At 39.5% G+C, this 21,570-nt stretch overlaps 1 protein-coding gene across 9 annotated transcripts in view; it reads left to right on the top strand.

Moving 5' to 3' along the window:
• Window positions 1-21,570, top strand: part of Rdl (Resistant to dieldrin) — a 334,060-nt gene that overhangs the window by 194,264 nt on the left and 118,226 nt on the right. For all 9 annotated transcript variants that reach the window (XM_072305142.1, XM_072305143.1, XM_072305141.1 and 6 more), the window contains exon 4: window positions 10,383-10,609. In XM_072305142.1, the coding sequence (XP_072161243.1) occupies window positions 10,383-10,609 (227 nt within the window). The remainder of the gene's footprint in view (window positions 1-10,382; window positions 10,610-21,570) is intronic.

Raw genomic sequence — 21,570 nt, 5'->3', positions numbered from 1 at the left:
CTCGCTCTCATCACTGGTACAACCACCCCCTCTCCTAAATTACTTAAAGGGAAATAAACCAGCTTTTGGCTCATTTGCGTTGCTGTTTGTGTATATTTCACTCAGGGATTATATCGCTTCTCTAGACCATAACTATATGTATTCTTTGACGGAATACACAGCGTTAATCCCCACCCTCTCAAAGCAACTATAATGAACCATAGCAAAGATGAACTTTATTCTAACGTTGCTCTCTAAAATGTTGTCAAGCATACATGACCGTCCTAAAGAAAAATATCCCTAGCTAGTCAGTGTCACAGCAGTACTTAGTCTGTAAAAAGTAGTGCTGAGAACAATCCCTTACACCGTCGGTGAATAATGAATATTTCGCATCCTTAAAGGAATTCCCTAAATTTCTGCTGATTTTGGATCGATTATGCTCGGAATTTGCCGGAAAAAAATTATCGATAAAATTTTAGATCAACGCATCGATTTACTAATAATTAATAGCCTTTAGATGAGCGTTATTCTATAATCGGACTGCATTTTGCAATTTGGAGCTATAAATTCTGCTTCATCTGGAAAAACACCTATGAGCGTTGGGAAACCAATAGAATATAAGTTGTTTTCTAAACAGGGCCGGACTTTATAGCTCCTAATTGCAAAATGTAGTCCAATCAATCTACGTCATCATTCATTAGCGTATCCATCAAATTGGCAACATTGTTTTCCCCCATTTAAATCTATAGAAATATATCGATTCTTGTGGGGGCTAGGTGCTCCGACAAGAATCGATTGTTCAAGATATGTTTAAATAGAGGAAATCCGGTGTTTCCAAATAGCTAGATCTGCCATAGTTTCATTAAGAATGAAGATAAGTTAACCTTCCACGGGGAAAGGAAGCTTACTCCATGGAGGCAAAATTTCCAGTAGAAACATGTCTTCTCAGTTGTGTTGAAAGGTTGGTCTCAGAGATTTTGATGGAGAACTATGTATTGAGTACTTAAAAATTAGTTTCGAGCGGTTTGGGTTCATTTTTGTGGCCCAAGAAGGCGTAGATTTGCATCATGATCCGGAACATTTTGTACTGAGTATGGCAGATTTGAATTTTGAACACTTTGTCTCTCTAAAGTTTATATTTTTCGAACTGCAAACTTCAAATCGCTATAAGCCCGGTTTTATTTGACCCTTTTGAGTAGATTCCATCCCAAAATGTTCGTAGGTCACTCTTCTTTGTTCTTGTATGAACTACATTTCGGCTGTTTGCGGACTTATATACATAACCTATTTCAGTACAATTGAGGGAAAACGTCGAAAGAGCCTCTTGATGTTGTCAAATTCCTTCCGAAACAAAATGAACTTTCTCGAAAGTTTTTTAAAAGGAAATAATTTCGGACGCTCCAGAAAATTTCACTCAAGCTTTGATTTTATGTTCCGGAAAATTTCCATAAAAATATTCTTACTTTTCTCGAAAATACATTTTTTACGGGTGAGTTTTGGCAATGTCCGATCGATCATATGACGCTTTTTCATAGCAAAGCAAAAAATACGTACGAGTACCTCATAAATCACTCAAGTATGTGCGTCATGTACTTAAGTTACGCACCAAAATGGATCTTTTGACCGGCGGGTGTAATCACCTCTGTTTGCTAACTTTATAAATCGCCTTCAATTCAGAATGATACCGCACGACCTACTCTCGTGCTGATTTAGTTGTATCGCTCCAAACGGACACTCCAGCCTCTACAATGCATTTGTAGGGTAACCAGCACGTCGAACAGGCCGGTGCCCGTTACTTAAAATTCAGACTCCAAAGTTGTATAAGGCTTTATCGTCGTTTAAAATAATCATATGATAATTTTAAAGCTATGCATTATCTCCTACATTTCTACTAAACGTTCTTAAATAGCTCCGATTTAACGAACAGGCCGATTCCCGTTACTTAAAATTCAGACTGCAAAGTTGTATAGGGCTTTATCGTCGTTTAAAATAATCATCTAATAATTGTAAAATTATGCATTATCTCATACATTTCTACTAAACGTTCTTAAAGAGCTCGCCGATTTAAATCCCTCCTGGTCAATCGGGATTTTGAGCGAACTTCCTGATGAATGAATTTTGTTTTTAAAATGATTTTGGTACCTCTAGATTTCTTCCAATGATGTTCTGCCGACCGCCATACCTGCATTCAGATTTTCACACCAACTGTTCTTCAAAATGCGTAAGGTAACCCATGTGTATCACTTATGGCATGTACATATTTCGATGAGCAAAGATTAATATGTGCCTCGGATTTTCCTGAAGATTACACTGTTCTTTCTCTTAGTGTAGGTCCGATAAGGAACCACTATAACTGACTCATTCAGAAAATTACTTAGCCACATATAAAAACCTATGGCACTTATTTTCTTCTGAATTGAATTAGAAATAGTGGCTCCTTCCTGCAAAATTACGTCTTATTGAACGTCAGGAAGCAAAACGTGTCCATGTACAAAGGAAATTTTACAAAAAAAAAACAACGCATAGTCCATTAAAGTGCAGTGACATTTTAAGTACTTTTTCGAAACTACCTCATCTGTCGGTAGGTCTCTTATGCTTAGTGATGACCAGTATTAAGAGCTCTCTACATGCATGAAAATTGTTTTCTCAGCCGGTTTATTTGTATACTTCATATGTAATATTTAAAAACCTCGCGAATGATTTCTTGAAGCTTTTTTGCAATACATGCACATTGGGAAATGATAATTAAATGTCTGAATTGGTCAAAACATTAGTTACTCTCTTTTTGCTTCCAAAAAATTCTATCTTTTGAATTGTATCTTGTCTGCATGGCAATGTTTGCTTGAGATTGTTTGAGCTTGGTATTAACTTTTATTTGTATTGTAGATCGATTATGTGTATATTTATCCATTTTTCATATCTAAATATATTCTTGCCTAAGTCTTGTCTACCTGTAACATTTCAAGATGATATTTTTTGTATAGATATTGATCATCCGGCCATGTTCGTGATAATTTTCGCATCTTAGTTCTGTTATGAATGCAATGTAGAGTCTTTTGTAGATTTTGCACAAAATATTTGAACCTTTTTCAAAACATTATAAAAAGTTCTCGTGCAATTTTTACTCTCTTTTTAAGGATGTATCTTCTTATAAATTGTACCGTATCAAGTTACAATGTATAAATCTTTGAAAACACGTTCAGAAGCTGAAATAGTTGTTTTGCTAAGCTTCGATCCCAATCGTTTACACTTGTTTTCAATCAACATCGACTCTTCTGGGACTACTTTCTTCTCTTTTTCGACTGCTCTACTTTTGCTTTAGTTATTTCATGTATCGAAAAAATTGATTCTAAAATAACTCATTTGTTTAGCGTTGTAACGAAATAACTGTAATCCTTCAAAACTATAAGCGTGGGCCCGCAAAAAGTTACGGTTTATCCGTTTTCTTTTTTAAAAGACACACCAGGCTCAAATTTTGGCAAAAAGCATTATTTAATTAAAGGCAAACGAAACTAAGTCAAACCTATTAACACGGAATCTGGTGTCATCATATGAGAAATACCAACTAAAATATCCTTTCACTAAAATTCTACCACGTTACGCAAAAATTCAAGGTTTATCCTCATTTAATTGTACGAAACGTCGTATGTCGCAAATTTTTATCAAATTGAAGGTGAAAGAAACATGGCATGCCTTAACACGATGGGTGACGTCATCTTACTCGTAATCGAAGGGCAACACCCTCGAATAAATTCGCTAGCGTGACATGACGCCACACAGTGGATCGAGTCAATGCCAGAAGTCGGACAAAATGTGAAAACTTTGAAAGCTTATATTTTCGAAAATGAAAAACAAAAAAGTTCAAAAGCGGCCCTATTGGGTTTCTCGTGAAATAACCTTACAGAAACACGCCTTGAAATTGAATTTGTGACTATGTAAACATCAAAATTTGAAATTTTAGCCAAAAAATTCATGTTCGACCTCTTCAACAGGCTCGATCCACTGTGCGGCGTGGAGACCCGCGAAAGGGGCCAAGTGTTGAGAGGAATAAATATTGTGAGAGGTCATTAATCTAAGACTGTTTTAAGAGGGCTTCTCGGGGCACTGAAGTTAACTGAATTGGTCGCTGTTAAAACCCAGTAAATCGGTTATCTTATGAGCCTTGGACTGCGTGCGCACTTATGAAATTCCGGGTCCGTAAGAAATTAGACGTATTGGGTTTTGAAACGGACGGATTCAAAAGAGTGAGCTTTATCCGGTGTTGCCAAACTGTATCGTACTTTAGTTGATTCCGTTTCGTATCGAGTGCAATTTGCAGATTCAACGGAGGAGTTGACAGCCTGCAGAGTGGGTCGGCGGGTCGGCCGGCCGGCATTTTGAAGAAAACGGTTTCAATTTGGGAGTCGAGAATATTAAGAGGATGTCTCACGGATAGAGGGAGTGAATGGGAGTTTAATTCAGGGACACTGCAAGGTTGTCGAATCGCAAATTGAAAATCAACGGAAAAATTTAGGGAGCATCAGTTAGTATACGTACTTTTACAGCAGGAGACAAGAGGCCGAACGTTTTGCTGAAAGTTACGGTAGATTACAGTGTTTTACAAATCTTGTATCTTCAACTTTGTTTCAAAAAATTCCAAGAATCTCAAGTTGCTTTTTTTCCACCAAAACTTGTTAATTTTAAAGGAAAACGATTGCACAATACCGCACATTACTTTGTAAATCATTTTACATTTTTTATTATTTTTAAAAACAAAGACGAAGAAGCTCGATTTTGAAAACTGTAATTAAGGTGGTTCCCTCACTGGAAAAAAACACATTGGATCTAGAGTCCAGACTTTTAAAAACATCGACAAGAAAAAGTACTCTTGATTCAATCAGAATCTAGCTTAAATCAAGAACCAAGCCTCTTCATTTAAGCGGATTTCGTTTTGATTCAAGCAAAAATCCGATTGAATCAAGAGCATTTTTTCTTGTCAATGTTGTTAAGAGTCTGGACTCTAGGTCCAATGTGATTTTCTTTCCAGTGCTCCTTTTTTCTCAGATGGCTCCGGGAGGCATTTTAGGCTTAGGCGCGCCAGGAAGAAATCGCAATTTCGGCCTGAAATGTTCTCTACTTTAAATTCAGCCCTTTTCCCAACTTTTTTTCCCTACCCGTCAAAAGAATTCCTTAAAAAGTCGGAATCGTTCCACCCTATGACTCCCTCCTACGATGTGATAAATGCGATATGGATTTTACCAGATGCTAAAGTTCGCTAACACCGAACATTAAAACTCGACATTCGGATAAATCTGATTATTTGCTGTAATTCTCTCGTTTCATCGCACAAAGTTGTATCCCGCGGAGCGCAAAGAAAAATATCTCATTTCTGTGCCAGTCCGGCAACGGCGCGGGGTCCGGTGATAATCAATCTTTTAGATTTATGAGCGGTGTCAGGCTCGTATCCCCGTGACGTCACAGCTCGTCACTCTTCGCGGGTGACGTCACGATGGTCTTCGGAGCCCTAATTAGCCATTCCGTCATCGTTGCGGTCCGGTGAGCGTCGCGTCGGCCGCCAGACAAGGCCGGTCTGAAACTTCCTCGTTGGAATAATGGGTCTGGCGTGCTTTGCGAACTTCGATTGATCCACCGTTTAAACTAATGGAAAAGGGTCGATAAATAGAATGTTCTCAACGAAAACCTTATTAATCGATTCTTTACCACAGCTTCAATTGGAGAAATATCGATAATCGATCTTCCACTTGGAGGTTCAGCCAACGGGGTGGATTTTTCAATTACAGAATCAAGTGGGTGAATTGATCATTTCCAGCGGGCTGATTGTTGTAATTGATAGACGAAGTGATAGACAAAGAAGACAGAAAATATCTTTCGGTTAAAATAGTTGGTCCTATAGACTAAGGGAGAAACTGACTAACTATAGGGTCTCTCGTGGGTTGCCGCTAGTTAACCTAACCTAACTCTCATTTCTGGCGCTCAAGTCTGTCAGGGGGCTGATTGTTGGAATGGATAGACGAAGCTCTAGACAGAGAAGACGAAAGGGATATGGAGGGATACTTTTGGTAAAAGCGGATTGCAATGGACAAAGAAGGTAGGTAATAGACTAACTAACATCAACCCTCGAGAGACCCTTTAGTTAGTCTATCACGTTTTTCCTTAGTCTATGAGAACCGCACCCATCTCAACCAATAGGATCGCTCTTTATTCTTTAGGTCTTCTTTATCTACCATCTATCATAAAGCTAAGTACATAAAAGACAAGAGGGATATGGAGGAATCCTATTGGTTGAAACGGCTGGTTCTTATAGACTAAAGGGGTAAATGATGGACTAACTATAGGGTCTCTCGTGGGTTGCCGTTAGTTAGTGTATTTTCCACCTTCTTTGTCCATTGCAATCCGCTTCTACCAAAAGCATCCCTCCATATCCTTTTTGTCTTCTTTGTCTAGAGCTTTGTCTATCCATTCCAACAATCAGCCCACTGACAGACTTGAGCGCCAGAAATGAGAGTTAGAGATAAACATTCACTCACTCATCGAACGTCAGCACTTAAGTGCGAGATATTCGGAAAGTCATCGCAATGATCAACTTCAGAGTCCAGAGACCCACTTCACGTGATAGAAAATTATTGCTTTCATTGTCGCTAAGATCGAACAGACCGAAGGGGGTGATCAAAATGAGACACCAGTGGCGAGACGTGATCGATATTTATCCATTTGAAGCTATGGTAAAGAATCGAGTGTTATGGTATTAATTGCGAAAATCCTGTTTATCGATCCCTCTTCCATAGGTTTGATGGAGATTTTGCATGTGTGATGAATTTGCGATTTAACTATTGATTCTTATGTAAAAGTTCGCGAGAAACACGATGATGCCACTGGTTTTCTCTGAAATCAACTCTCAAGTCAAAAAAAGCTCTCAAGTTGAGGCCAAAATGGAGAGGATATCCCACGCTATTCTGAGAGTCCACCTCTACATCAGGACGAACTCTCCATGCAAAGATAGGGAGCAAATACATTGACAGGGCTGCCACTTTATTTGGGGACTCCAAAACTGAAAACACGGCAACCCTGCTAATGTATTTGCTCCCTATCTTTGCATGGAGAGTTCGTCTTGATGTAGAGGTGGACTCTCACGATAGCGTGGGATATCCCCTCCATTTTGGCCTCACCTTGAGAGCTTTTTTTGAGCTTGGGAGTTGATTTCAGAGAACACCAGTGGCACCGTCGTGTTTCTCGCGGACTTTTACATAAAAATCAACAGTCAGATCGCAAATTTCTCACAAATGCAACATCTCCGTTGACAGATCAATCGATATATCGAGTCCCTTGCAGGGCGGTAGCTTCTGAGAGCGCGTCACTCGGTGAGAAACAAAACGGAGGAGCTTTCCTTCGGAGAAATTACAGTTCGATGCGGAATATCTAATTTCACGGCTGGGTTAGCGTTGAGCGGGAAATAAAAATCAACTCATCAGCCGCGCGCCGAGTTCGAAAGAAAGCACCCCTTTCCTCCACCCCCGACATCGCGATCGGTTGAGTTCTTTTGTCGCGTCGCACAGTGGGCCGAGTCAATAGGAGTGGTCGGACAAAAGTTAAAAACTTTAAACGCTTATAACTTTGTTTATACAAGACTTTGAGGTTCTATAAGTGGTTCCATTGGTTCACTCGTGGAATTTTTCTTCCGGAAGCACCCCTCGATTTTTAAAATGTGACGATATAAACATCAAAAGTTGTAGTTGTAATCAAAAATGTCATGTCCTACCTCTCTAATGGAGAATTTGCACACACTTGTATTGCTTCACCTGAGAGTGCATAATGAGCTGAGTTCGCAGTATTGTTCATAATTTTTTTCTGACATGAGAAATTGGAGAAAAATTTATTTAAAAGTGAGAAAATTTGCTGCCTTGTGACGTCATTTGATGGCATTGTCCATTTAAATACATGGATTTTAGCAGATTAGGTCATTTGGTCATATATTTTCTCCAATAATGGACCACTAGACAAGGTACGAATTTCAGCATTCTGATACATGTTTCTTAACCAAAATTTTACGTAAAATGCAATGCGCACAGCAAAATTACCGAAATCAACTCCTTACGAAGATATTTAATGATTCTTGGTGCGTGAATTGAAACCTAGCGCTCATCAAAACTCAATGCTCTACGTGATTCATATCGCGCGGTAAACGTTATCATGAACGTCTCTGCGATGTAAAAATCTGGCAACCTCAAGCTTGACGCATTGACTCAGTTATAGCAAATTACTTATAGTTTGAAAAACACATGGTGGGAAATGAACATCGCTCGATTGAGAAGCTTGCTGAAACCGTTGTAGTGCGGGATTTGACTCACGTAGAGCTTTGAGTTTCTTGTGAGCGGGCAGTTCAAATTCCTCGTAACCAATGTGTAATAAACACGTTAATATCTTTGTTAAGAGTTGGATTTAGTAATTTTCGTTGTGCGAGCCGTGTTTTATGTGAAATTTTGGTTAAATAACATGTATAAGATTGCTTAAATTCGTACCTTGTCTAGTGGTCCATTAACAAAATTTCAGACACCTGCAAATTCTCTACAGACTCGATCCACTGTGCGGCGAGGGCTGAGGGCTAATGCCGTCCCGCAGAAACGGAGGGTCTCCTTTTATCTGTGGGCGTGTGTTTCACACGGTGTGGGGGCATTGTTCCCCGAAATGAGCGTGTGGTTCTTCGGCTCGCCGAAAGCTCTCGAGACCCGAAACGCGCCTAGTCCTTTTAATCCGTCGCACAATGGAGGAGGTCGGACATAAAATTTAGATTGTATCTGCAAATTTTGATGTTCATTTTATCGCATTGTAAAGGACACTATTCAAATCCGGCGTCTTTGCCCCCTCCCCCCCCCCTCCCCGAGGATTTCGTGCAATGTTTTAAGAGGTAACACGAGGTCATCGGATGTGCCCAAAATGGTCGGTTTTTTGCCCAAAGCCGAGGGGAACAAGGGGAATAGGGGGTCACGGTCAAAATTGTTCATTGCTCATAGCTTCCGAACGGTAGAAGCTATTGTTATTGTATGTGTTTTGTCAGATGTAACGTAAAATATACTGAGTGGTTGAAGTTGGAAAAATGTTGGCATCTTACCGAGTTGTAGTATTTTTTTTTACAACTTTGACCCTGGGCTTCGGCACACAGTTGTTGGGACCACAAAAGTCGTTTTTCCTAAAAATAAACCTTCTAGGCTAAGAAACTAGTCCTAGATCATTTCCTCAAGGGGCCAAAAACGTCGATTTTTAATAGTTTTCTCTGATCGACAAAAATCAGTGCTGTCAGCGGGAGTATTGTCACTGCCCCAAAATTCGAGCTCATTTACGGCTCCAAATAGACGCAAGAATTTTACAATTTAGTCCATAAATATATGTTTGATCTAATTTTTGAGGATACTCTGTTCATGAGGAAGGGCCTTTCAAACGATATCAAACGTCATCGTTGTGTTAATGCATATCATGGTTTCTGTTGCGCCTTTCAACTCTTCGAATAAAAATATTCGCTTCAACTCCGTGGTTTGTTCATTGGTCGTGGATGATTTTGTTTATTTTGCCTTTCGGAACTCTACATGCACCTAAATCTTTTCGATAAGACGTATCGATAATGAGAATTTCCCTGTGCACTTATTCACGAATGGATATGATCTAATCCATTGTATTCTCAATATTTCCTTAAATTCGCGTGCTAAATATTATTATAATCAATTGCTGGATTGTATATTGCAATTGAGAACTGTTATATCTGACTCATCCAAAAAGCTACCCATCTGCGTAGGTCAATTGATAACCTATTGTTTTTTTTTAAAATGAGCCAGAAATATAGCCAGCCTCATTGCAAAGTGTAGTTCATTTTAAGTAGTCTCACCAGAAGAGTCGGCGTTGGTAAGTATAATAAGTGTATATATGATTAGGAAACATCAGAAAAAATATACTGTAGCATTTTTAAGAGACATTCTACCAGTAAGATAAACCTTAATTTAAGAACAAAAACTAAGCTTAGAATAGGCCATTACTCTTGTCCATCTGGAGCTGATTTAAGAATTCAATTTTTAGTTAGAAGAGCTCTCTGCTGATACAAAAATGATGACCCTAGCTTCCAGTACCACTCTTTACTCACAACCCTCATTTATTTCGATTGGAGTGCTCATTCAATAATTCGTCCAGCATAAAAATTCGAATTCTCAAATGGAATAATTTTGTAAATGCATTGCCTGAAAATGTTTTCGAATGGAATTGTTCTGAAATACAAATTATTGAATGGGCCCTCTACTCGGCTAAACGGGATATTTTCTCGAGTGTGTAACTCATTTGGAGACTTTTCCTAAGCTCAAGGAACTTTAAACTCGTCAACATTCCGGTCTCGTCTGACGTTTGCTTTGTTTTTCTCTTTGCAGGACTTCACCTTAGATTTTTATTTTCGTCAATTCTGGACGGATCCACGGTTAGCGTTCCAGAAGAGACCTGGGGTCGAAACGCTGTCCGTCGGGTCGGAGTTTATAAAAAACATTTGGGTGCCAGACACGTTCTTCGTAAACGAGAAGCAATCTTACTTCCACATCGCTACCACCAGCAACGAGTTCATCCGGATTCACCATTCCGGAAGCATTACAAGAAGTATTCGGTGAGTCCTTCCTTTCTCTATCTATAAGGCGTCAACTATCGACTATCAGTCCAGATGCGGGGGATCAAAATCATGCGAATAGCGGAAAAAATTGAATCAGTGAGTTCGGAAAGACACCAACTTGGAAAAAAAATTGTTCAGGAAACACCCAAGACTGCGCAGCGGGCGAAGAAGTTAGTTTAAGAAAAACCTTTTCGGTGCCAAAGGACAAGTACCTAGAGACTTTGTAAAGCACCAAGTTGAAATCGATACACCATGTTTGATGACAGAGAATTAAGCGTATAAAAATTTCCGAGTTGGTGTGTTTTCGTTCTCGCCGACTTTCAGATACTGATTTTTCATAGTTTGCCCTGAAAAATTTATATTTTTCGACCTCGATAACGCTTAAATATTTATATAACTTGTTGGTACGAGGTATACTGAACCGAAAAAAGAAAACCGCAAAATCAACCGTTTCCCTTGAAATGGCCAGAAATGGGTATTTCCAATGAAATACTTCGATTTTTCCCTTTCCCCGTCGCTGTTTTGAGCACTTCCGATTGCAATTTCGAAATTTCCTTTTGCGTGCAGATGCACGCGATTTTTTTGCTTTTTGCGATCCATAAGTGTTACTAAACTGTAAAAAAGTGAAAATCGAAAAAAAACCGAGTTTGTGTGTTTTCGAACTCACTGATTAAAATTTGCTTGCGGTCTTTCGTCCAGGGAACGACGACTAATGGCGTAAGGCTCTGACGTAAGAGCGTATCTTCACTCCTGCATGAACTTTGGCAAGCATAGATTTATACAGAGAGCAGAGCTCACGTGGAAATTAGGATTCGTCCTTACTTCAGAGGAGTGACGATATTGTAGAGTTGGACTTCATTTTGCAATTCGGAACTACAATTTCCGGCTCGGTTTAAAAACAACGTATGTACCATTAGTTTCTGCATGCACATAGGAGTTTTATGGACAAGCCAGGAATGGTAGTTCCGAATTGCAAAATGTAGTCCAGTTGAAATTCCATCACCGAGAATAGGAGGAGCGTGAGAAATAAAAGACACACCGAAGCAAACACACATTTAAACGATGATTCCACGATTGCTCCTTCTACTTTGTGAATGAACCGTGCATTTCTAGTGAGAATTTGACCAACTGTCGAGGCGAGAGCTGCCGTTCTATAAGGAAGAACGCCGTAAGAACTTTCGAGAATTGCCAAATTTCCTTTGATAAAATGTTTATTTTCTAGAAATTTGTGAATATTTTTCCTTGAAATTCTCAGGAACTTCAGATGAAATCGCGAACAAAATTATCTGAAAAATTGAAAGGAAAACATCCGCAAGTTTACCAGGAAATTCGTGTTTTATCAAAGGAAATTTGACAACGCCTGAAGGTACATACGGCGTTTTACCTTAGCATGACAGAGAGCCCGACACGCCAACTCCGAGTGCAGAATGCGAGCGAACTTTGCACGTTCAGTTTTACGGAGCACTAAACGTTTGAACCTCTTTTTATCGTTTCGAGTTTTATGGTGATCGCTTTGTTAACTACAAGTGGTCAATAAATTCCTTTCGGATAGAAGGTGTGGTGCATGTCGTTTGAACAGCCGAGACACCCTCATAGGAGGGGCGTAAAAATTTGAGCGCGGCGTCGACGGAATTTGTATATCAACCAAGATAGGAAAATAATTGACATTTAATTTAACTAAATTGAAATTATTTAAACATGTTTGCAGAAGCAGCAAATATAAAAATAAAATTGAAAGTAATGAAAAGAATTGAATTTCTGACCATTACGGTGCGAATTTTTCATTATTTATTTCATCCCAGAGGCCTTTCAGACTTGCGCCATAATCAGAGGGAACACACTACAAGTATATATTTACACACAAATTTTTACCACACAACCGTCAAACACGTAATTATGGACTGCTCTGCCCTCAGATATCTCCAATCACAGATCTACTCCCCTACAATCAACAGAAATACAAACCCACTTACATGCGATGAACCCAATGTTACTACCAAAATTCTGAAACTCTTCACCTCTCTTAATTTAAAAATCTAAATTTTCGCATATACTCCCATTTTCAAAATTCTCTGTCAAGACGTTAATAGCCTGTGACGCTGAATGTCTTAAAATATGTTAACTAATTAACTACAATTATCTACAGCAATCAAAGCATACGGACAACAAAGATACAAACACAAAACAAGCAGTGCCAACGCCAAAGCGTTGGAGGGCGCTTCTTTAACACTGCGCATGCGAGGAACGTTTTCATACGGCCAAGCGAGAGTATTGCGGACGGACGATGTATAACAAATTGCCTACGTGAAGGTGGTCCGGCAGCAACATAGCCGCCGCTAGTCTCTGGAAAACAATAGAAAATAGTAGTTGCGTACGTTGCCAGCGAGCGCGCTGCGAGCGCATCTGTTTCAATTACCTAGCATTGAGTCGGGCCCAGAGACAAGAGACCCTCCATTAGTATCTTGGCCGTGGTGGAAGCTTTTACTTTCGGGACTTCAGCATTCTACTGTTGACTTACCTACATGGTTGATGTTTAACAACGTGTTGGCAGTTTCGTTTTGCAAACAAGCCGAAAATGGCCGTCGTTTGGGAAAGTTGTTTGGCTCATGACGTCATCCGAAGCTCATCATCGACCATGTAGGTAAGTCAACAGCCGAAAATAGGGTGATGACTGTTGCTCGCTAATAATTGTCCATAAGGAATTGTTGAAACCCCGAAAGTAAAAGCTTCCACCTGTCGCTAAGAGGCCAGTGGAGGGTCTCTTGTCTCTGGTCGGGCCTCTAACCTTCTATTCTCTCCGACATAACCTTAAACCTTCAACCCAGAGCCGCAAACAGCTGACGCTTGACGATGCTGCGCCGAGAAAATGAACCAATCACAAAATAGCACAGTAATACGTCACTAAAATGAAGAGATCACGTGACTGTTCGTGATTTTTTCGAATCAATCTGAAACTACAACCTCGAATATGAGGCATTTAAGCATAACGAAGCCCCAAAATAGTTTAACCAGGTAATACGTCCGTGCGAGATTGTAATGCTTAAAAGCAAAACATTTCACGAAAACTTTTACGAATACCAGATGCAGAAGAAAATCACATTTTCCCGGGTGTACCAGAATGGCGTCATTACCCATAAGGCAAAACGGTATGTAGTATAGTACATGTTACATCGGGGGAGTCGAACGGCTGGAAAGGGCGCATCTGGTACCCAGAAGCGCCCAAAAGCGAGAAGCCAAGCGAACTACATTATTACATCTTCAAGTTTATACAAATAATAAAATACAAAATAATTAGCTAATTCAACCTAAATTCGCAATTACAAACGAAAACAATTGTTTTGCAAACGAGATTCGTGGTCTGGTAGTTTCACCGTCGATGTTTCTCAGCAGTGGCGTGGCGTAAATGATCGACTATCGATATTTCCCCATTTGAATCCCTGGTAAAGAATCTATTATTAAGGTGTTCGCTGCGAATACCCTTTTCATCGATCCTAATCCCTACGTTTAAATGGCAGATCAATAGATATATCGCATATCACGCCACGCCACTGTTTCTGAGAGTATTTTGGATGATGATGGACAATTTTTCTACGAACTGAGAATTCGTTCTGTAAAAATGTTCGCTGGAAAAAAAACAAATTGGATCTAGAGTCCAGACTCTTGAAAATATTGACATGAAAAATACTCTTGAATAAATTGGATTTTTGCTTGAATCAATACGAAATCCGCTTAAACTAAGAGGCTTGGTTCTTGATTTAAGGTGATTCGATGGACGCCATATTTTGTGTCAGAACGGCATGCGATATATCGCATCAATTAGTTCCATATTTTCAGCTCCTCGTCATTTTTCTCCTATTTTGAGATCGCACTTCTGTTGTCAGGAGTCTAAAGCACTCACTTACCAATTTTAACAAAGAAATTCAACGTAATAAAGGCGTGGTTTTTTCAGAGAGAAAATATCGCATTCGAGTGCAGTTTCGATATCAGTATCGAATGCGATGTTTTCTCTCTGAAAAAACCACGCCTTTATTAAGTTGAATTTCTTTATTAAAATTTGTAAGGGAGTGCTTTAGACTCCTGACAACAGAAGTGCGATCTCAAAATAGGAGAAAAATGACGAGTAGCTGAAAATATGGAACAAATTGATGCGATTTATCGCATGCCGTTCTGACACAAAATATGGCGTCCATCGAATCACCTTAAGCTAGATTCTGATTGAATCAAGAGTACTTTTTCTTGTCGATGTTTTTAAGAGTCTGGACTCTAGATCCAATGTGTTTTTTTTCCAGTGTTCGTTCGGGTGCTACATGGTATATTTTCTTAAATTTCAATTTTGCAGTTGCTGCTCTCTTCGGTAACAAAGCAGATGAGGTTAAGGTATCGTTTAAACCCTCCGTAAGCTGAAAGGGCGTTCATGGGCCCCGAAAGTCAGTCATAGATCATAGCGCCCGCAAGAAAATAGCATCGGGGGTGGGAATTTTGCAATTCAAACGGAATCCACGCCTGTTCTCGCCTGACACAAATCATGGTCGGCAACGTGTATGCAAGACAAATAAATTGGTTCCCAGACCGTGCGGCTCACCACTTCCCAGATCCCGGATCCTTTGTTGCCGTTTCTAAAACCGTAAATTTATAGTTTATGGAGTCCTGCAAACGATAGAGTATCTATATATACGGAAGGGTATTGCCATCTATGTGCCGCTCTCTGATTGGCTCATCAGTTTTAGGCTATTATGGAGCTCAAAGGTTGGCCCAATGTTAAAAAACCAGGCCTAGAGGAACAAGTGTTATCGACTGAGAAATTAATGATAATCACCCTTAAAGGGTGATTTTGGGCAAAAATACCCATCAAAGTTCGATTCGAACTCAATTCAGAAGTTGGAAAAACAAAAATTTCTATCACATCCAAAATCACGTCTAGAACTTTGTAGAACTTTGTCGTCATCACATTGGGCCGAACTAGGAGCGGAGGGGCTGGGTTTGTTCACATTGGGCCAACTTTGGCGCTCCATGATAGCCGACCAATCAGAGAGCGGAACACTTTCTCTGTAGTAAAAGGATTGTGATGACAATACTCTCCCGTATACATGTACTCTAGCAGACGAAATCTTGCGAATTTGAGTTGAAGTTTGCCAGCCATCAAATTCATTGGTGCTGATAGTTTCGTTAGGAGTCGCTTTCATGCCTTTTTGATCATGTGCGCCTCTGCTCGCGATTGGTCCCCCAGAACTCTGTGACGTCATTGGCGGCAGAGCGACAACAGGGTGGGGCGCGATTCCAATTTATCGCGGTGTCATGGCGCAGCGACGAGGGAGCCGAATAAAAGAGGAAACCATCCAATTTTTTCTCGCCGATGATTTACGAGTGCCTACGTAGAATAGATTATGCAACCAGCATCGCTCCGCCAAACCTCAAACGCGCAACGCCCAATGCGAGCGTCCTAATCGAGATTAGTTTCTTTGGCAGCTCCGCGAATTTACCTATTTACACTGCTCCATTGGTATGTTGCCGAATTCCCTCGATTTCAGCCACGTGAAACATGTTATGAACCAGCGGCGTGGCGTAAATGATCGATTATCGATATTTCCCCCATTTATACCAATGGTAAAGAATCGATTCTTAAGGCGTTACTTGCGAACACCCTGTTTATCGATATTTTTCCATGGGTTTAAAATAATGATACACTGGAAAAAAAATACATTGGATCTAGAGTCCAGACTCTTGAAAACATCGACAAGAAAAAATACTCTTGATTCAATCAGATTTAAGCTTAAATCAAGAACCAATCCTCTTAATTTGAGCGGATTCCCTTTTGATTTAAGCTTAAATCTGATTGAATCAAGAGCCTTTTTTCTTGTCAATGTTTTCAAGAGTCTGGACTCCAGATCCAATGTGTTTTTTTTCCAGTGAATGGTAGATTATTCGAGATATCGCAAAGTACACCATGCCACTGTTATGAATCGATCAGCTGGCCGATTATTGAAAGTTTAAAGCAGCCCGATAAGACATCGAAATGAAATATTGCATGGTGAAGATACAATGTCTTGTCTTGTCGCTCTAACGTAGTTTCAATATCTGACCCGCAGGTTCATACGACTTAATTTTCTCTCATGTTTATTTCCTTTATTATACAGGGTTATTCAAAAGTCACGCACCACTGGCCATGAGGGGGGTGGCCATTTGAAATTTTTGAGTTGCACCCCACCCTCCCTCCACCTGAGGGGGTCTAAAACTGGAAAGCACCTAAAAAAGTTTCCAGATCAATGTGAAGAAAAATGTCACAAACCGCAAATCGATATCTTAATTAGAACTAAAGTTAGGGCCACTGGTGCGTGACTTTTGAACAACCCTGTATACGTACATGAGCCACTTTTACAACGTTTTCTGGCGTTCTGTGATCCCTAAGTGTCCCAGTGTCCTACGTTCTCACAGCTTTTTGAGGAGTCGGCACTCCCTCGATTCATATAAAACCCCGTCGTCATCCTTTTACTGGGCGTCCCCTTCGTCTCTTCCCATGAGGGACCCAACTTTCGAGTTGCTGAGTTCTGTGTCTAAAAAATAGAAATGACAGAGAATTAGGCAAATTTCGATTAAATGTGTGCAAATAATCAGAAGAACCCCTCCCCACTTCCCTCCCCAATAGAGATGTTGCATGTAAGATTAATTTGCGATTTGATTGTTGATTATAATGTAAAAGTTCATGAGAAACACGGTGGTGCTACTGGTTTATTCTAAAATCAACTCCCAAGCTCAAAAAAAGCTCTCAAGTTGAGAGCTTTTTTTGAGCTTGGGAGTTGATTTTAGAAAAAACCAGTAGCACCACCGTGTTTCTCGCGAACTTTTACATATGAATCAACAGTCAAATCGTAAATTCCTCACACATCTAACATCTCCATTGTATTTTTCCTGAGTGAGGGACATTCGGCAACACTGTTACAACATGTAAAAACGTAAAAACCCATGCATCTCCCGCGAATGACATACCGCGAATTTGTGGGGAAATTATTTGTCTGGAAGAGATACTACGGCCCAGGGGGGTATTATTGTTGTGCTCCCCTACATAAATTCTATGACGGCAACTACATTAAATGCGAAATTTACGTCCACCACTAAAACAGAAGCTCTTTTTATTAGATCTTGACCTAGATATCGATCACGCCCATAAGGCAGATCGGTTCCATCTTCCGATGGAGGTCACATAGATCGTAACCAAGAGTTTGTCAAATTAGTATGCAAGTTCGGGGCCTCGTTTGGATGAGAATCAGTGGCGTTAATGATCGATTTACGATACTTACCATTTGAAACTATGGTAAAGAATCGATTATTAAGGTGTTCGTTCACCCTGTGTATCGATCCTTTTCCATAGCTTTAAATGACAGATCAATCGATACATCGCAAAGCTCACCACGCAATACTGATGAGAATTTCGGATGAGAATATGATGAAAGCTTCTCTTTAGGAGCATTAGCCCTTAAAAGAAGAAATTTAAAAAAATCGTAAATTTTCACCAGAAAAATGTTTAAAAACCGCGATTAAAATATCCGACTTTCGAACCTTTTCTTGTCATTTGTTACGTAGGCATAACATCTTGCAGTTTTGAAGCATACATCTCTTCATTTCAGTAAATTTTAACCGAAGTTTAACATTTTAGACTTTCCATGACATTATCCTTTTCTTATGTTTTGTATTTTGCAGTTGATAGTGTTTTTAGCGTCAATATGAGCGATTCTTAAATTTTAATAGGATTTTGATGGCAATTGTATTTCATAACTTTTTTTACCCATTTACCCTTTCACCCTCCTCCTAAATGACAAAATTTTCATACAATTTAACAAAATGATTCAAGGATTCTTAAAATAAGTTGTGCCTAAACGAAAAATAAAAGTAGCGCAATAAAACCTCCCGCTAAGGTTAGACCTTGGGTCGGATGGGGTCTTGTTAATCGATAAACTGAAATGTTTCATAATCATTTGAAAATGAGAGAATGGAAGAAAGAAAAAGGAAAAAAAGAAAGAAAAAGAAGAAATAAATAAATAAATAAATAAATAAGTAAATAAATAAATAAATAAGTAAATAAATAAATAAATAAATAAATAAATAAATAAATAAATAAATAAATAAATAAAAACTTCTTCAACCCCTTCCCAACCCCCAATTACCCTTCCACCCTCCTCCTAAATTATTATTATTTCATAATATCCGCCTGACTAAATTCATTATTAGCAATTTGACAACATTAAAATGTTCATACTGTGTTTTTTCTCAGCAGGAGAGCTTTCTTCTTTCTTTGCGCTGGCGCGAGCTTGTCGTTAATCGCGCGAACCGCTCGCGGACGAACGGGCGTCGACGAACAGGGCGTCGGCGGTGCGGGGGGTGACGTTGCGATAGCTCGGAACTAATACAGAATAAAAACGGAATAAAAAGGAATAAAAACAAAGAACCCGAGTTCCGGTCGCGGAAGCGTGAAACGCGACAGCGGCGAGACTGTAATTCTTTGTCTTCTACCCTCGAGGTTGCCTAATCCCACGATAAAATCGATGTTTTATGAGGTTTTATTCCAAAGAAATTATTTTAGAAATAATGGAGAATTTGCATGCAAATTTTTTATTGTTTTATCTGAAAGTGCTTAAAGAGCTGATTTCACAGTATTTTTTATAATTTTTTTCTGAAATGGGAAACAGTAAAAAATAGATATAAAAGTGAGGAAATGCACCGCCAAGTGATGTCATCTGGCGGCATGTCCCATTTAAGCTCATGTATTCTAGCAGATTAGATCATTTTGTCATATCCTCTCCGATAATTGTTCAATTCATGAACCAAGAGTATCCTTGTGTTCAGTTCACTCAGTAGTTTCCGCTTAAACGCAAAATTCATCAAATTTCAGACACCTGCAATTTAAGTTAAGTTAATTAACATAATAATAGGTTAGATCGTTAATACATTAATAATAACAACTACTATATACTCTCTGAAAATAATAATAACTACTCATTTATACTTTCATTATAAAAATAAAGGGAGAGAGAGGAGGGAGGGAGGGGGAGGGAGAGAGAGAGAGAGTAAAAATCAAAAGACAAGAGAAATAATTTTATTTATTACATCCTTATTATTAAGTAACAAAATATTTTGAATAACTTGCTAAGTTTGGTCTCTTGCAAACTTTTGCTAATGTGAAAAGGAAAGTTTTCACTAACTATCCGTGTTTTTCTGGATGAAAAGTCTTAACTCCGCTCTCAGGTTGCGACTCAAACAGTGGAACTGTCAACAGAATAATAACAATGCAATTTTTATCCAAAACTTTTCTAATTTTTACGTGTGGTTAGAGGAAAAATTACTCAAATTTTTGGTCAAAATTTCCCAGTAGGTCAAAGGAAAAAAATAATTTGTGAGTAAAAACTCTCCAACGTGGAAATGTTGTTACGTTTGCTCGTCTGAAAAAAGACGACTTGGCTAAAAAACCAAGATGAGCATATCGTCACCTTCCGGCTAAAGTATCATAAGCGTCATTCACACTTAGACGCTATGTTGCCGGACTTCTCAATGCAGTTTTAATTTTTTCTCCACAACTCGTATCCATAACTTCCATGAAAATTTCAGGTATTAAATTTGATAACAAAAGAAATACCAGGTCAAATTTTCAAGTGATTCCCTTCGTTAGTTTTTGCGCAAAAAACGGACAAGTTTGATCAATTTGGCAGCGTCAGAGGCGGATCCAGCAATTTGGCAACACCGGACTTCCTCCATTTAAACCTATGCTAAATAATCGATTATAATCGCAGCACCTGGCTTATTTCAAGAATCGATACATTTCCATAGGTATACATGGAGGAAATCCGGTGTTGCCAAATTGCTGGATCCGCCAATGGGCAACGTAGAGCCTAAGCTCAAATGGTTGATTGGTGAATACATTTATTGCATCACATCACAGGTCCCTTAACAATACAAAGTCATCAACACCCCAGAAAAGGAGATACTTTGGTTGGAGGGTGCGATTTTGATCTGCGAAAGGAGTGTTCAAGTTTTCGCTGAAAAAGTACACCATGGGAAAGTATTGTTGAATCAGCAATTTAATTTTTTCCGTGTGAGTTTCAGACTTTTCCCAACGGCTCATAGTGATTTTAGAGCAATTTCCCTCAAGAAACAATCGTTTTTTTTCTCTTCAATGTAAGTTTGCATCCGACGTATCGAGCTGGAGGGGAATTCATCATTACGTACGATCTGGCAACAATGTCTACCCCTTTCCCTTACCTTGCCGAGAAAGAACCGCGTAAGTGAAGTCGAGACCGTTCGAAGATCCGTGATTTTAGTTTAGCTCGGCCGGTCTCTTTGGGGAGAGTCACTCGAGTGTAAAATGAGGTTCGCTCTCCTGTAAACATGGTTGCCTACGGTTCAGGAGCTGGCGCGGAAGGCTGGCACGGTCTGGAAGGGGGGTCGCGAGGGGGGTCCGTTCCTGAGAAATACTGTTGGTTTTCGTCGTTTTCATTGTCGGCGGCTTTCTGGTGCGGTTCGCCGCGGTACTGGCGCCACGACGTTATCGCTTCCTACCGTGCTGAGGAAAAACGCTGTGTGAGCGACCGGATGTCGCCAAATTTTTCTTTCACAGAATTGTATTTGATCTTTTGCTCAGCAAGTTGCTCATCAACCATTATTTTTTTTTCTCTGATCAAAGTTGTAGGAATAGTGTATACCAATTAAGGATTAGGGCGCCTTCAATTCGAGTGATACTTCCAGCTTTGCCGGAGAGTTAGTTTAGTTGCGTGACCTAACTTAACCCAATCTGACTCCTTTGATCGAAGTTGTAGAAACAGTGTGTACAGATTCAAGATTGGAGCGCCTTCAATTCGCGTGATGCTTCCAGCTTTCCCGGAGAGTTAGTTTAGTTGCGTGACCTAACTCAATCCAACCTGACTCTGTTGGTCTGTTGCGGCTCGTTTCCGAATTTTGTTACTGATTAAGGT

This window comes from Bemisia tabaci, chromosome 10, assembly GCF_918797505.1.
Source record: "Bemisia tabaci chromosome 10, PGI_BMITA_v3".
In the NCBI taxonomy this organism is placed as follows: Eukaryota; Metazoa; Arthropoda; class Insecta; order Hemiptera; family Aleyrodidae; genus Bemisia; species Bemisia tabaci.
The sequence above is the reverse complement of the archived record's forward strand: the minus strand, read 5'-3'. Positions and strand labels throughout refer to the sequence as shown.